This window comes from Pholcus phalangioides, unplaced genomic scaffold (assembly GCF_987345545.1).
Source record: "Pholcus phalangioides strain wild (caught in Gottingen) unplaced genomic scaffold, Ppha-v1.0 ptg000001l_1, whole genome shotgun sequence".
In the NCBI taxonomy this organism is placed as follows: Eukaryota; Metazoa; Arthropoda; class Arachnida; order Araneae; family Pholcidae; genus Pholcus; species Pholcus phalangioides.
In genome coordinates, this window is record NW_028301594.1 from 23106377 (window position 1) to 23122318 (window position 15942).

Here is a 15942-nt window from a genome sequence, read left to right on the forward strand (position 1 = left end):
GGTCACATTCACCCTCATATATGAGTTATTAGCACATCACCTAATTTAAATTAACATATGTGCAGTGGGTCTCCTGAGAAATATCTGTTCAGAATCTCAGTTTTTTTTCTATATTGAAACATTTCTCCTTTATTTTTGTTCTATGGTTCTGATGTGATGTGTTAAGTAAGATCTACTGCACCATAAAACTTACCAGCATATGAGCCAGTTCCAATACTCTGCCAGCAGTGTCTACAGAAATTAACACATTTCCACTATTTCGTAAAGTTTGAAGAATGTTTGCTGTAATAACAACAAATCATAATCATTAAAATACACATCAGTGGGCAACATAAACTGATAATATACATATATGCTTTTCTACATGCAATAATCTCAAATAAAAATATTGTCAAAGAGCTGAATTCAAATTGCTGCTAAAATGCATTTCAGCTCCCTGAAGAAAGTCGCAGAAAGGTGACTTTCTGCCAGTAAAGATTTACTTTTTTGCAAGTAAAGAAGTACTTGCAGAAAGTAAATCTTCAGAGTTCTGCATTAAATGTTTATTCTGAAGTAGACAAATGATAACAGAAAAACAAATCAACAGTATTGCAACCAAAAAAAATTCTTTCAATTAACAGTATTACTTTACGTACAGCAACTTGGTTGCGCAGAAAGAGGAAGGAAGTTACTGCATACTCTTCTTAACAAGTAATATATAGGGTGATCAGCGAATAAGCCCTTATTTCAAAATTAAATATCTCTACAACAAAGATCAATAGAATTATGCGGTAAACGGTACGTTTATTAGCAAAACTGTAAGAATGTTGTACCGAAATTTTGAAAATTTAGTTTTTTTTTAATTTTTTAAAATTAAAAAAAAAAAAAAAAAAAAAAACTGGAGATTTTGGGGTTCCGAAAATCCTCATTTGTATGAAGAGAAACTACTGCATTCGCCTAAAGTTACTGCATAGGCTGTGGTATGCGCCATGTGTGCTGACAAATTGTTCCAAAATTGTAATGTAACGTTCAGTAGTAATCGTTTCTCGCACGAAGAAGGGGCCGATAATGCCTCTGGCGCATACCGCAGCCCATGCAGTAACTTTAGGCGAAAGCAGTGGTTTCTCTTCACACAAATGAAGATTTTCGGAACCCCAAAATCTCCAGTTTTTTTTTTTAAATTTTAAAAAATTAAAAAAAAAACTAAATTTTCAAAATTTCTGTACAACATTCTTACAGTTTTGCTAATAAACGTACCATTTACCACATAATTCTATTGATCTTTGTTGTAGAGATATTTAATTTTGAAATAAGGGGTTATTCGCTGATCACCCTGTATTAAAACTCTCTGGCTTGACAAATTGAAAAAAAAAAATGTATGCATCACAAATTTTTCTGAAGCCAACAATAGTTTTTTCCCAAGAAAAAACAGTTCTGAATATATTTTTTGACTTTTCAAAGACTTGATCCCTTTTCATGTTGGAAGACACATCATTATGAAATCAGAAAATTTTGTGTCATTCTTACTGATTTAGCAACCAAATATAGAAAATTTTAGGTGCCAATATCAATTTTATAGTTGCCTGAGATTTCTCAAGCCTTATGAATTCTAATTTGTTTCCCCATAGAAAGACATTTTATTGCTTTTTTTGATCCGCATTAAAGCTTGTTGGACTCTAATGAAGGAACTAAATCAATGATAAGAATAGAGTGAGAAAGAAAAGAGAAAAAATAATAGCGATGATATGCCTTACTCATTAACTGTTCATCTCTTAATCTTCTTCTCTGTTGATTATAATTTGCATTATATGCATCTGTAATCATTAGAGATGGGCGGCTTAATGATTCCAATACACACCCATTCAAATGTCTCTCTTTTTTATGATTGAAATCAACTGCATAAATTATATCCTCTTCACCATCTTTAACAATTTTCCATATTGTGCCTCCAATCATGTGACCACCTGGCAAAGGCGTTATACCGATGCCTTGACCTTTTCCTGAAAATGAATAAAAAAATTGAATAACACAGAAAAATTTTAATATAATTTTGAAGAAATACACAAAAAAAAAAAAAAAAAAAAAAAATTTCCCCCAAAAAACTTTTAAACTTTTTTTTTGTATTTTGTACTAACCTCTCAAAGATTAAATACAAAACACACATTTGAATCTCAAAAGTATATACATTGAATTTTGATTAAAAAAAAAAAACTAAGAACTCTAATGAACAGCATCATGTGTTTGAATAAGCAGTAGTGCTTCCATTTCTGAAGTCATGATTTCAAATGCTTGCAGCATTTATGCTGATTTAAAATTTAAAACATATGTTAAACATTTTTTCAAAAAGTGTAATCTTCAAGAATAATTTATTTCCTAACAGAAAAAAACCCCATAATTATGTGGCACTTTGATTCTATCCTGGAAAGATGTGGTGCATAAGGCAATGCAATTCTTTCGTCAAGCTCACATATACAGTATAACCCCTCTTTTGTGAACACTTCCAGGACAAAAAAATGTGTTTGTAAAAGAGGGCGATCATAAAAGAAGTTTTCTTATATACTGAAACCTTTAAAATAATTTCTTTTTAAAAATCAAATAATGTTCATTATTATTGTAAGAAAATGAGAGAAAAAAAGGGAAAGAAACACTAATTATTTGCCCATGAAATAGAGGTGAATGCATGCATCTGTGGGGGGGGGGGGGGTGACATTAAAAAGGTTCACAATATAAGGATATTTTGGTGTTTGGTGAATTTCCTCACGTTGTGCTACATGCATAATAAAGAGCTTGAAGAAATGCTGCCTTAAAAAAACTCATTAAGGACAGCTGACAACTTTGAAAGATAGACAAGCAATTCAGAGAATTGATCATGTTAAAAAGAGTAATAAACTACTCTCAGCTGCCAACTTTGGAGACAGGTTTTTGCATGAATCCAAATTTCATACAAAAAATATATATAAAAAAGATTTTTGAAAACAATGTAGGGATTTTCATTTAGAAAAGTAAAACTGCAGGGATTTTCTCCCTTTGCAAAAACGTGACATATTGACATATTGCAAAATATCACAGATTGGTGCCAAATCACTAATTACTGCCCACCAGTAGATTAAAATACATGTCATTACTACTCTCAAATCAAATCACTGCAAAAAAAAAAAAAAAATCGACATCAAGCCCAAACGGGACACAGACTAGACATGACATATGGTCATAGCAAATACAAGTCATCTTGCAAATTTCGGATGTTGAAAGGTGGATTAATGCTACCTATTTCGCTAATTTTGTCTTCTTACACCAAAAATGATTTTTTTTTCAGATTTGATGCAATGGCAATTATTTACATTACACTTGTAATGTTATTTTGGGAACTAAAACCAAAAATGTCTTTTTTCCTGGTAAATTCTTTGGGCATAATTTTTTCCACCAAAAGTAGGGATTAATTACAACCAAAATTCTAGAGAAATAAGAATTTTTTGGGAGGATGGGAGATGGTGTAGAAATCTGGGAGACTTGGTAACTATATAATTCGTTGAAAAATAATCAAAGCAAAGAACCTCATCAATTGATTGTTGAACATACCTCATCAAAAAAAACCCCAATTCTCCACCTAGGACTGGAAAATTATTGCATTGCATATTAATTGTTTGAAACGAATCACTTGGATGAGAAGCCACACAAAGGTATGATATCATGGAAAGAATAAAAGTTTAAAATGGAAATGGGCTGGACATATTGCTAGAAGACAGGACAACAGATAGACCATAGTATTCTGGATTGGTACCCCTGTGGTGTTAAACGTCTGAGAACGCAAGATGGATCAATGCGATCTGCAAAGTGGCTAGAGTCAACTGGATGGCAAAAGCATCAGACAGTGACAGAGTAAAATGGAAAAATTTAGAGACCTTAATCAGAATGGATTGAAAATAGATGATGATGATAATTAATTGTTAAGTTTACAAAATTAAGTTTTGTTAATGCAAGTCAGTTTATTTCCATTTAATATGACTCAATGCGAGTAAATTTTCTACAAGAATTTTAACATGCCAAATAAAAAAAGAACATTTCTAAAGCCAATGAGTTTTTTTCAAAAAGTTTCACCTTTTTTCTTAATATATGATAAATGTACAGTACTTGAAAGTTTTAAAAATTTACATATTATTATTTTGAATCTGAATGCAGTTAGGACTACTCACCTTTCAAAGAAATATGCTGGTTGTACTTTAGCTGAATTATCTTATCGAAAGCTGTGTCAACATCGTCTAGAGAGAAGAGATTAAAATCATCGATGTTCTGCCGAGACTTCAAGTGAAAAAAAAAGTTTTAATGAAATTATTCCTCAGACAGAAAAATTTGACAGCAATCAAATTTATGCATGCACACCAAACTTCTTATTTACATAACATACAAATAAATAATTCAGACGAATATACATTGGCTGTCCAATAAAAAACTGGAGTATTTTTTCCCTTTAGAACTGTCTCTAACTGAACAGAAATTATACACAATCTGCTGCTTTCTTGGAATCATCGATAATGTTATCATTTGGGTATTTCTATCACTTTCACAAAGTATGGACTGGATGCATATCACAACATGGGGAAAAACTTCTTTTAGAAAAAATTTGTTGTATTAATGAAACAAGCTCACAAGTTGGAACATTAAATCCCCCCCCCCCCCACCCAATCACTTAGATTTCTCAAAGATATACACATTCCCAAGTTGAGGTTAGATATGTAAAGGCTGTCCAAAATTGTTTGCACAGCAGATATTTTTGCAACCATTGACTTTAGAAACATAATTTCAAATAGCATAAGGTTACTCAAAATTTCTTACATTTTCAAAGGCGTTGTAAACAAAAAAAAAAACAGAAAATTTTTTTATATAGATCCTGTGTGCTAAAACTTCCAGCCACCAACTAGTGAAATGCAAATGCAGCTTTAAGAAGCGATTTTCAAATGCAATATTATCAGAGATATTTGACTTTGAAGATTTCAGCATTTGTAGCCAATGATTGAGGGTGTGGTTCATAAATTGCTACACAAAAATTAAATTCAAAGTTGTAAAAATTCTGTAATTATCAGAATAATTTCCAAAAATTGTAATTGATATTTATTGTAAATAAGAATAATAAAATTGTTGAGTTTGTTCCATTTGTGTACAGTTCCTAAAGATGGCAACTTTTGAAGCAATGCTATTGGGTAGCATCAGAATCACCAAACCTAGAATAGGCCTATGTATGCAACTGCTTTCAAATGCAAACTGTTGTTTCACCTATTTGCACCATAATTTTGAATGATGAAAGTTACTGTCCAAGACCATGAAGTAATAAATACAAAATTATTTTTCCATCCAGAAAGAAGACAAACTAAACAAATGAAAAATTTATCAATCAAATGGTCCACATTCACCCTGCCCCCTTTCCAAATTACCTTAAAAATTATACAATTTCTGCTTTGGCAGAATCATTAATTGCATTCTCCAACATTTTTAATATTTGGCAATATATCAATAATTTCCTGCTCAATTAAAACCAATTACACAAATTTTGTTGATAGGATTTGTGGTAAAAAAGTAGGACAAAACTGAGAAAGTAGGACAAAAGTAGGACGTTTTACCAAAAAGAGGAAAAGTAGGACGAGTGGGAGCCTTGAATACCATTATCGAGTTTATCTACAAAATCTGGTCCTGGTGCTTTGCTTGTGCATTCCACAGGTGGAGATAGACTTGGAAGTCTGGGGGGGGGGGGGTCTGCCCATGGCACATTTATTTCTTAGAAGATTTAGGACCTCCACCTCTTCCACTTGAATATCGTTAAGGGTTTTATTACCCCATGCAACACCCGTATATTGAATATCATTATCTCCATTCAAAACAGATGCGAAAAAGTCATTGAAAGTACTTATAAAAAGTTAATTTTTTTACTTTCATAACTATACAACCCCTTAAAACATGAATGATATATTTGAGTACTACAAATTATTTAGAAAGTCGGAAGTATACCTCTAGGATCAACGGTTCTCCAATAAAATGCCATACCCCCATTTGTTATGCACACTGTATATATCTGTGCTCAGATGAAAAAATTTTATGTCACTTTTTCAAAATTTCACAACAAATTTGTGAAAACATTTTTGCTAAAATGCGATACTGCGGCTTTTTGAATTATTAAAATTTTCCGCCACTGTTTTCTCATGCCTTTTCACTGTTTCTTCAACTGAAAGAGAAAGATGAAATTTTGTCACCTTCCAAAATTTTGACGAATGAGACTACGGAATGTGAACTCAATTTTTGGGGGGAAAGTGACATGATATTTCGCCATCTGAGAACAGAAATATACATATATATATACAGCAAAACCTGTTTAAATGTGACACGGTATGAGACAGAAACATGCCTTAAATGATATCTTGAATTTGAAAAAAAAAACAATTTTATAAATAATGCTTCTATGAATCACACAAGATGTGAAAAATCTGTACTGAATACAAACAGATTACATTTTGTTAGATTAGACTACTTAGATTCATAGAAATAAAAAAAAAACTCACCTGAAACCAATCATACATGAACATCTGACCCATTTTGTACACAGGAATGGTGGAATATACTGGACAATCTAATCCACATTTTCCTATAACATAAGGAAGGGCACCAAGGTGAAAGGTATCTGGATACGACAACAACACAGCATCTATCTGATTTATGCATCTGAAAAGAAAAACCAATTCATTATATCAAAGCGTTTTTCAAATCATGGATTTTGGATAAGTAACATGTACTTGCATTAAATGAAAAAAAAATTCACACAAGTATGGTGCTGCTCCGAAACAGAAACATCAGCACACCAATCTCAGATTCCATAGCTCTGGGATTTGATACCAGTTCAGGCATATCTACAGTCTTTACAGGACGCCGCTACGTAGTCATGAGGGCATCGTGATGGACCCACATCCAAACCTGGGAAAGGGGGGGGGGGTGAGTTTAAGTATTGAGACCATGTATCGGAGAAAAATGGGGTATTGGAAAAATCGTTAACTGAAGAAGAATTTTTATGAGTATGGGGGCGGGGTGAAGAACATTTCTGAATGATTTTGGCAGTGTTAAAGTGGTGATTATTGGTCCAGAAATACTGCGCTATAGAATGCTTGAGCTCTTGATTTTTAACGTAGTGCTTATGTTTAGCACAGCAAAATTTCAAGGAATGTGGTTTGGCAGATATATGAGACTGCATTGGCAGGAAATACTGTAAATACCCCAATTATCATGGTATTCAACAGGTTCTTTAAGTTGGGTGAAACAAATTTTGTCAACCAGTAAGAAGACACCCCCAAAGCGGAATACGCCAAAATCTGTGACGTATGTAGCAGAACAATCAATGCTACTGCTACCACTAAACTACACATGGCCCTTGTCCATATTTCTCTGTACATGTACCATGTTGTCAACCTGATGTGATGTTTGCGTTTCTATGTAACGCTTGTTATAGTGCTGCCATCTATTTTTCGCACTATGAGTGAAGTGTACTGCAGAACAATCCAGAAGAAGTTTAAGAAAGACGTAGAAGCCAGTCAGCCGAGGGCTTGTTGTAGAACAACATAAAACATTCAGCTTTGGGGAAGGCCACTGAAAATTGGAATCAGCTGAGAATTTTACAATCTGAAAGCTAGTTGGGGGAGCAGCAGTAGATGGAATGCTTGGGGAAGAATGGTAGAATGATCAAATTGTATGTGGTGTTCATCATTGTTTTAGCAGGACTCTGGTCGAGCTGTTTATTGAAAATTTTGTCAATCAAAGAATAATAGCAGTCATAGTTGATACTATCATAAAACAGCTACTGCTTTGATGTATTGTAATTCATGCTTTAATAAATCTGAGATCTGAGGTGGAACAGATCTAGATGGCCTTAGATACGAAAGTATGTATACCACTAGTTTCTGACTGCTCATAGAGAGGGGGGGGGGGCTGCACAAAATGATTATATAAACACTGTAGTTTTAAATCATTGTTCCAAGTCGCATAACTAAAACATCCAGAAAAGGAAGTTGGTTATCTTTCTTGAGTTCCTCAGTGAACTGAACGCAATTATATAAATAAATAGAATTTAACATTCTAAGGAAGTCATCAATGTTCACATTTTAGTCTAACAACAAAGAGCAATCATCATCATCATAGCTAATGTAAAAAGGGAGCAATGCATATGCATACATATACAAGTCACTTAAAACAGGACTGAGGGGATTTCCCATGGGTAAACCCTTTGTCACTTGCGAGTCTAGACTACAACAGGTTATTTTTTCCACTCTCAAAGGGGCTACATGAGACCTAAAACAGCTGTCTGGAATTCAATTCGTTATATTTTTAACGAACATTGTTGAGATTTATGTTGAGATAGTTTTATCTTTCACTATAAATAACAGTTGTTGGTAAAAATGTTGATAATTAGCATATTATAAAAGTGACGTTGATTAAAAAAACATATTACTTATTTACGGCGATGCCACTATTATGTGAGTGTTCAAATTTTAAAACACTGTAATAACTCTCTAACTAGAATATACTCACTTTTTAAGCTCTTTGATATAAGACATGTTGAAACTTTCATCCCATCCGCAATCAAGAAGAAACTTGAATTCATCCACCTGCAGTAAGTAACACGGAGGAGACTCATCTTGCACACCTGATAGTGGGATGAGCTTGATAATCGAAGTCATTTCATTTGGTCTCTACATGAATAAAATAAATAATATCAATTACATATTCAGGGAGTTCTTAATATATCTTAGAGTCATGCAAATTCAGTTAGTAAAGTAGACTTTCACTAATATGGCAGATATCAAACTTGGGGGGGGGGGGGGGTTGCCAGATTACCAGAACTTAGTTAGAAAAAGCCCATATAAGATAAACTTTTATACACAGACATATACCCTCTTCTATTCTCGAAAGAAATCCGCCGAAAAATGCCAGAATACTGGACGGATCAGACTAGAGCAACGTTTCTCAACTTGTGGTCTGCAAGTAGACTTCAAGAAATTATTTACCCATTGTTATTGATGGGTTCAAATATTATTGTACCTTCATACTTAGGCTCACCATATGTTATTGAGGAGAATGCAGGTAATTGTGATCCTAAATACGGGGTATCACTAAATTTTCCCAAAAATTGCAATTTATTGGTTTAAATATGATTTGTCATTCACTGCTAAAATTACTGAAAAGTGTGGAAATAAAGGACCACTACTACTTAACCATACATGTACCTAGTACACATTCCCCCACGGAATTTCGAACGAATCGGCACCTGCCGGACTGTGCGTGTTCTGAGTGTGGCCCTAATGTATTTATGTTATCAATTTGCACTTGTTTTGTATTCTTTTGCTGCCATTTGTCTTTCATTTTCCGAAGTAAAGATGGAAATGCTTGAATTCTCATGTTATATCAGTATCGTGTCGTACATCTGTCAGCTCTCTGAGAGATCTTTTTCAAATGGTAGACTGGCTTGCATTCCCGCTCGAAACTGGAAAATCATAGAAAACTAACTCCAGCTGACCACCAGAACGACCTAACCTGTGCCATCAAAGGGGTTAGAACCTGTATTCTCAGGACGAGAGTCTGCCCAGCACGATGCCCACATGACTGCACAGAGGCATAGCATAAAGGGCAACTAAAATTATAGTAACAAAAAATGTATTTTATGGAAAAAAAAATTCAAATGATCTGATGCCCACATTTCATTGAGGGAAAAATAAAATTCGGTAAACAGGAATCTTAAATAATAATCTGTAAAATATGGGACATCACCAACTGTCAAAAGTAGATGCAATCAGCAATTGTAATTCAAATTCCAAAAAAAATTGAGGACAAAACATTAAACCTTACAAATGAAACGAAACAAAGATACTTGTATGGGAAATCTGCCGAAAAGTGCCAGAATACTGGACGGATCAGACTAGATCAACATTTCTCAACTTGTGGTCTGCGATAATGGCATAGGTGGTCTGCAAGTAGACTTCAAGAAATTATTTACCCATTGTTATTGATGGGTTCAAATAATACTGCACCTTTATACTTAGGCTCACCATACGTTATAGAGGAGAACAGGTAATTGCGATCCTAAATACAGAAGGTTGAGAAACACTGGACTAACACATGACTGAATTATCGAATCTACTGTATATCGGCACATTAATTCATTTTCTATATGTTGTCAAGTTATAATGGGTAAACATTTGTTTTCATTGTCACCCCTACACTTTTTTTTACACTATAAATTTACTATAGAGGGGGGATTCCTCCCCAACGAGGATGATTCCGTAACCAAGGTTGCAATCAAATTGTTGTTTTTTTTCGGTCGCAAACAGTTCGCCTTGGTGCTTTGGCTCTTTCAAATTTTTTTATTGCAGATCGCATTGTTTCTCAAGTCAATGCGCTATCCTTAGCTTTTTAACAAAATTTCCCATTCTTTTTTTTGTCATCAGCAGTTAGCCCCCTCGAGTTATCGTGCTCATTACTTAAATATGTATCATAGATTCTTCAATTTTTTTATTTTTTTCAACGGTAAATAATCTCTAATCTGATGGGAAAAGTGCTTGTTTTAACAGAAATTTTGTCTCATACCAGCAGAAGAGAACCTAGTTTCTTGCTCAACATACGTCACAATGGTTTAAAACATCAATCAACACATAGAATTTGGTTGGCATTGATTTTTGATGGTTTTCTTTCGTATTTTGGGTTAGTGTTTATTTTGTGGGAAAATGAATGTTGGGCAATTTTTTTCAAGGGCCATATTCAATTCCCACTACAGTGAAACCTGTATATAACAATAAACCTGTCTATAATGATATTTTCTTCAGCTCCGGTGGAATTCCTATTTACTCAATGCATTTTGTGTGAATCTGCCTACAGCAATAATTACTGTTTAGATGCACCTGTCTATAACAATAATGTTAGCTTTTTATATAGAAAGCTGGTAGTACATAAGTGAACCATATGGTTTTTCATTATGGTAGTAACCATAAGTGAAAAAGTTTGCAATTTGATGAAATAAATTCTATAATCAATTAACTTATTATATCTATTATACTGAATGTAATTAATAATATATAATTAAGTTTTGAAATTCAAAACATATGTAAAGGGTTGTATGACTGAGACAACCATAAATATTTTTTATGAGCATTGTGTTATATTTTGTCATATGTACATCAGATAGTCTTTAGTTTATATAATTGCATTTTGAATTGGGTTACTGTGTTTCAGAAATATATGACATCTATATTTGTTATGTGCATCTTTTCCTCAGCCACGTTGTTGGGCATTTTGCCTGCTGTGTACCAAGCTATGGAATTACATTATATCCCAATTTTTTATGTTGGGAAACTCCACCCCCCATGATTCAGAACGTGAGATGGAAGTTTAATATTTCATAAATACTTTCAATTTTATTTTGTAGCCTAAATAATATTTTATTTTTTGGATTTTTATGACTGAAAGTCATGGATTTTGATCACTGTCACTGACACAAATATCGCTGAAAAAAAAAGAAAAAAAGAATCATCTCTGCTGTTTTTACCCCTTAAAACAATGAAATAACTTATTTCTTACACAAATGCTTAAAAAAAAAAAACAGTTGAAAATTTCTTTTTGACTTTTGTCTTTTTGGTTTCTTCGAAATAGCATATAGAAAAGTTGATTTTTTTTACTTATATTTAACTACTTTAAAAATCAAAACTTTTTATTTCTGGCAGACAATGGCTTTGGTAATTCATACAAATTAAAATAATTAAGATATTTAAATAATATAATTCAATACCTTAATTATTTACTAATTTTCATAAGAATTTTTTTTTTTTTTCAAATCTTATTGTCAGTTTTATTCATCTATGTCGCATATATAAAATGTGATTCCAAGTTTTTTGAAAAAAAATTCCAGAGAGAGATTTTGTTTTGTTGAGTTTAACACTTTTTTGAAGCTGGGACAGCCAGATTTAAAGATTTTGCTACAAACAATGATTTAAAAAAAAAAATTAGATACCATCTCTGAAACAAATTAAGAAATGTCATATGACAGAGAATTAAATGAAGAACTAGAAAAAAAATTAAAGTTACTACCAAAGCGATCTGAAATTTTGTAAAAAACATTACAAAGTCTCGGAAACAGTTTGTACACCCTTTTTCCTTGGGAATGACCCAGATAAGAGAAGATTGCAGGCCACATGATTGTTAAGAAATAATTGCAGGGGAATCGAGGAAGGGGGAAGGAATAGTGATTGGAATGTGCATGGGTGTTTGCTGTCAAACTGGTTGTAGCATGAGGATCAGCAAGAAGGGGGTAAATATTTCTGGCAGAGGGCGTTGAGGATGAGGGGACTGAAATTTTTAAAGATCCTGGGACTTTACAGGACTCACGTCTGAGGAGGAGGGGTTAATTACACTGTATATCCAGAAGTTACTGGGGGGGGGGGGGGGGCTCAGCCAGTCACAAAATTTATTAGGGTATTGCTCCACGTTTCAGTTAATTTCCCATAAGCATGGTCACTGCAACGTGGTGACTTTTTTACGTGCCAAGCAATAGTCCACTTTTGCAGTGATCAATTCAAGATGGCCGACAAAGAATACATATGGCCGTATTCACCAACACAGTTTAAACTACAATCGCAGGTTAAAGGGTTTGTGATTGACATGGATTGGTTAAAATCCTAAAATTTAACCAATCCATTTCGATCTTCAATCCTTTCACCTACGATTGTAGTTTAAGCTGTGTTGGTGAATATGGCAGATAAAATTACACAAAAAATTCAATTTATTACATTATTGGCATAAAAAAAGTCGCCAAGTTGGCACTGACCATGTTTATGGAAAATTAACCCAGGTTTAAGTGCCTGTATCTCCAGGTGGACAATGCCAAACCCAAAGCTAGTTAGTTGGAAGGTAAGGCAAAGTGTCAGTTTATGGAGAAACTAGTCGTAAACTTGAGCCGCAAAGCGTGATACAAATTAGTACTACAACTGTATTTGTTGTGGCTTCTGCTCCTTTTTTTTTACTCTTCCAAGTCAGTCACATGGGGGTTGTTGGTGCTCTTTTGTCGTCTCATTTCACCTTGAATTTTATCAGATTCTTAAGTAATTTATCAATGTTACGTTATATGCTGTATTACACACACACATTATACATACATAAACATTGGACGTGCAAATGCTCAAAGTATCTACAATATTATTTCTAGGTCCCTACAGCATCATTACAGATACGTTTCACTGTAGTTTGAAGATGTTTGGCGAACAAAAAATTTCAAGCTGGCGCAATCAGAAATCGTCAATTTGGCGACAACCTCGCTTATGAAATCTTAGCGCCCCCCCCCCCCCCTCAATGATCATAGCGTATGGGGCTTTGTTCCAAGAGCAGGCATGGTTGTCACCTTTTCGATATTTTAAAATGAACATATAAACTTGTAAACAAGTTACTTTACAGTTAGCTGTATTAAGTTCCTAAGCAGTAAAAGTCGATTTACCGAGCGATATTTAGTTTTCGATAGAGAAATTAATGCTACAATAAATCAGGCGCGAAACAGAATTAGATTTTAAAATGAAATCACGGACAACGATTGATTTTTAGCTTTGTTTCAGGTACTGAGAGTGATGCGAATAACTTATTGTATTGTTCAAACAAGGGATGCAATAAAACTAACTGATGGTTCACACGTGGAAAGTCATCAAAGTTCGAACAGCGGCGGCGGCGGACCTCAATGGCACATAAACAAAAAACACTCTCTCATGTAATAACTTATCTCTACGCAGATTCTATAGCTCTAAGAACGGCTTTCAAGGCTTTAAGCCTGCGAGCTATCGCCTTCCTGAAAAATTATGACTGCAATACGATAATGACGTCATACACAGATAATTTGCCTCCAGGGTAGTCAAAATTGCGCGTTGTTATAAACCCGACGTGACATCCAATAGCCAACACCTTCTAAAACAGATAAAAAAGCTGCTTTAGGTGTTGAAATAGCACAGATGTTCCCGAAATGGGGGGTTGGGAACAGCTGCTGGACTTCATCCATGGTTTAAAAAAAAGTTTCTTCAAATTGAAAAAGTATATAAAAAAATTACTTAAAAAAAGAACAATTTTAATTAAATTTACTTGAAAAAGCACCGCTGCTACGTTGGTTGACTGCAGTAGAAATATTGTTATGATTTGACAAAAAATTTTACTCGTGGTATTATCTCTCGTTAGCCGTTACGTGCATGAAACGTTGCTTTAGCTCTTTTGGTTCTTCAGTCCAGCAGATGGCATTACTATCGCATGATATTTACCTGTACTGAATAGAATGCCGTGGTCATACTGACGAATTCGCATCGCGAAGTCCCGGGTTCGAACCCTACCGGCACTTTAGTGGTGGTCGTTTGAAGTTAGTTTTCTGTGGTTTCCAACTTTGAGGTGCGAATGTGAGCTGATCTGCCGGTTAAAAAGTCTCACTACAGAGAGCAACGGTCCTACAACGGCACAAATATTCAATCATTGCACTCCACTCATAGATGGCAGCACTGAAAATTCAAAACACGACGCTAGATACGTGCACAGACTGTTAAGGTACCTATACACATACACACTTCCTGCACAACTCAAACGGTAGTAAATTACCCATGGCGATAGACCAGAGTTGTGCTCGGTTTAAATAAATCAATAACCTCCATGTTCGAGAACATTCTTGCTACAACTACTAAATCAGACATCACCCCGTCTATGTTCTTCTGCTGTACTTATAACGAATTGGTACATGTTGGAATGTGTGTGTACGCGTTATGAAACGCAAAGTTTTATTCTTGTGTATTGCTTGTTATAGTATTGCCATCTATTTCTCAAACTATGAGTGAAGTATAACGATTGAATACTTGTACGAATATTTGAACATTTTTACTGATAGATTGCTGTATTTTCTGCTGCTATGAATGGGGAGTCCATGGTAAACACTAAAATTTCGGGGGGGGGGAAGGGGGGTGCACGACTAAAAGTGGAGGTTCATGGCAGACATTAAGATTCCTGGGAAGCACATGATCAATAAAATATGGGGTGTTGCCTATTGTCGCCAAAAATGTTTCTGATTTAAACTCACTTATTATCATAGAATAGAATAAAAATTTTCAGAAATGCTAATACAATACAATACAATACAATACAATACAATACAAATACAACGCCACAACAGGCAAATTGCCCAACGAGGTGGCTGACTTAAGAACATCATGGATCCCCGAGCCATTCTTTGGAGGCCCTACCTACTACTGCTACACCACACATGCACCCCGCCCACCCCCCCCCCCCGCGGAACCCCCAACGAATCGGTACATGCGGGAATGTGCGTGTACGTGTAGTGAAACCTGACGTGAAGTTTTTTTGTTAAACAGGAACCAAAACGCTATTGGTAATTTGCAGTGAATCAGATGCACATGGGTTCCATGATAATGAGATTTGGTACCTTGGCGCCCCCATCTTGCATCAGGGATCTTTTGTGGGGCCCACAAGCTAGGCCCTTCTGTAGTGAATTTATAGCATGAAAAAACAAAAAATGATGGTAATTGTCCCGAGTCCCAAGGCTGGGCTCTGTCAGCCCCACCCTTGTGGGGAGAGGGCATGTCTGGTATTATGATTTTCGAAAGTAATCATTCAAATTTATAGGCTACTACTACTTTAGCGCAAACCAACTCCGGTCATATCACCACACAGCAATTTACTACCGATCAAAATGGGTCGGGAATTAAAGCACCATCTATCCGGGGTTGACTCAAGCTCAACTCTCAGACAGACAAATTTCCCCACATTATTTGGCTCTTGGGAGAGGTGATGAGGGTGATCGCCCCTCCCCGGGTCCCCGCTTGAGCAGTGGTCCTATAGAGTGAATTATGTCGGAAATGTAAGTACCTAACAGTCTGAGAGCGTATCTAGCGTTGTGTCTGAGTTTTTAGTGTT

At 34.9% G+C, this 15942-nt stretch overlaps 1 protein-coding gene across 3 annotated transcripts in view; it reads right to left on the reverse strand.

Annotated features, from left to right (window-relative positions):
• Positions 1-13791, reverse strand: part of Cpsf100 (cleavage and polyadenylation specificity factor subunit 2) — a 33626-nt gene extending 19835 nt beyond the window's left edge. The window contains exons 1-6 of one of the 3 annotated variants that reach the window (XM_089232299.1): positions 13664-13791; positions 8542-8702; positions 6528-6687; positions 4173-4278; positions 1734-1979; positions 194-282 (exon numbers count right to left, since the gene is read on the reverse strand). In XM_089232299.1, the coding sequence (XP_089088425.1) occupies positions 194-282; positions 1734-1979; positions 4173-4278; positions 6528-6687; positions 8542-8690 (750 nt within the window). In that variant the 5' untranslated portion in view covers positions 8691-8702; positions 13664-13791. Of the gene's footprint in view, positions 1-193; positions 283-1733; positions 1980-4172; positions 4279-6527; positions 6688-8541; positions 8703-12823; positions 12842-13486 lie in introns of those variants that run through there. The other 2 variants (XM_089232307.1, XM_089232290.1) reach the window with 2 other exon arrangements.
• Positions 13792-15942: the final 2151 nt, after the last annotated feature.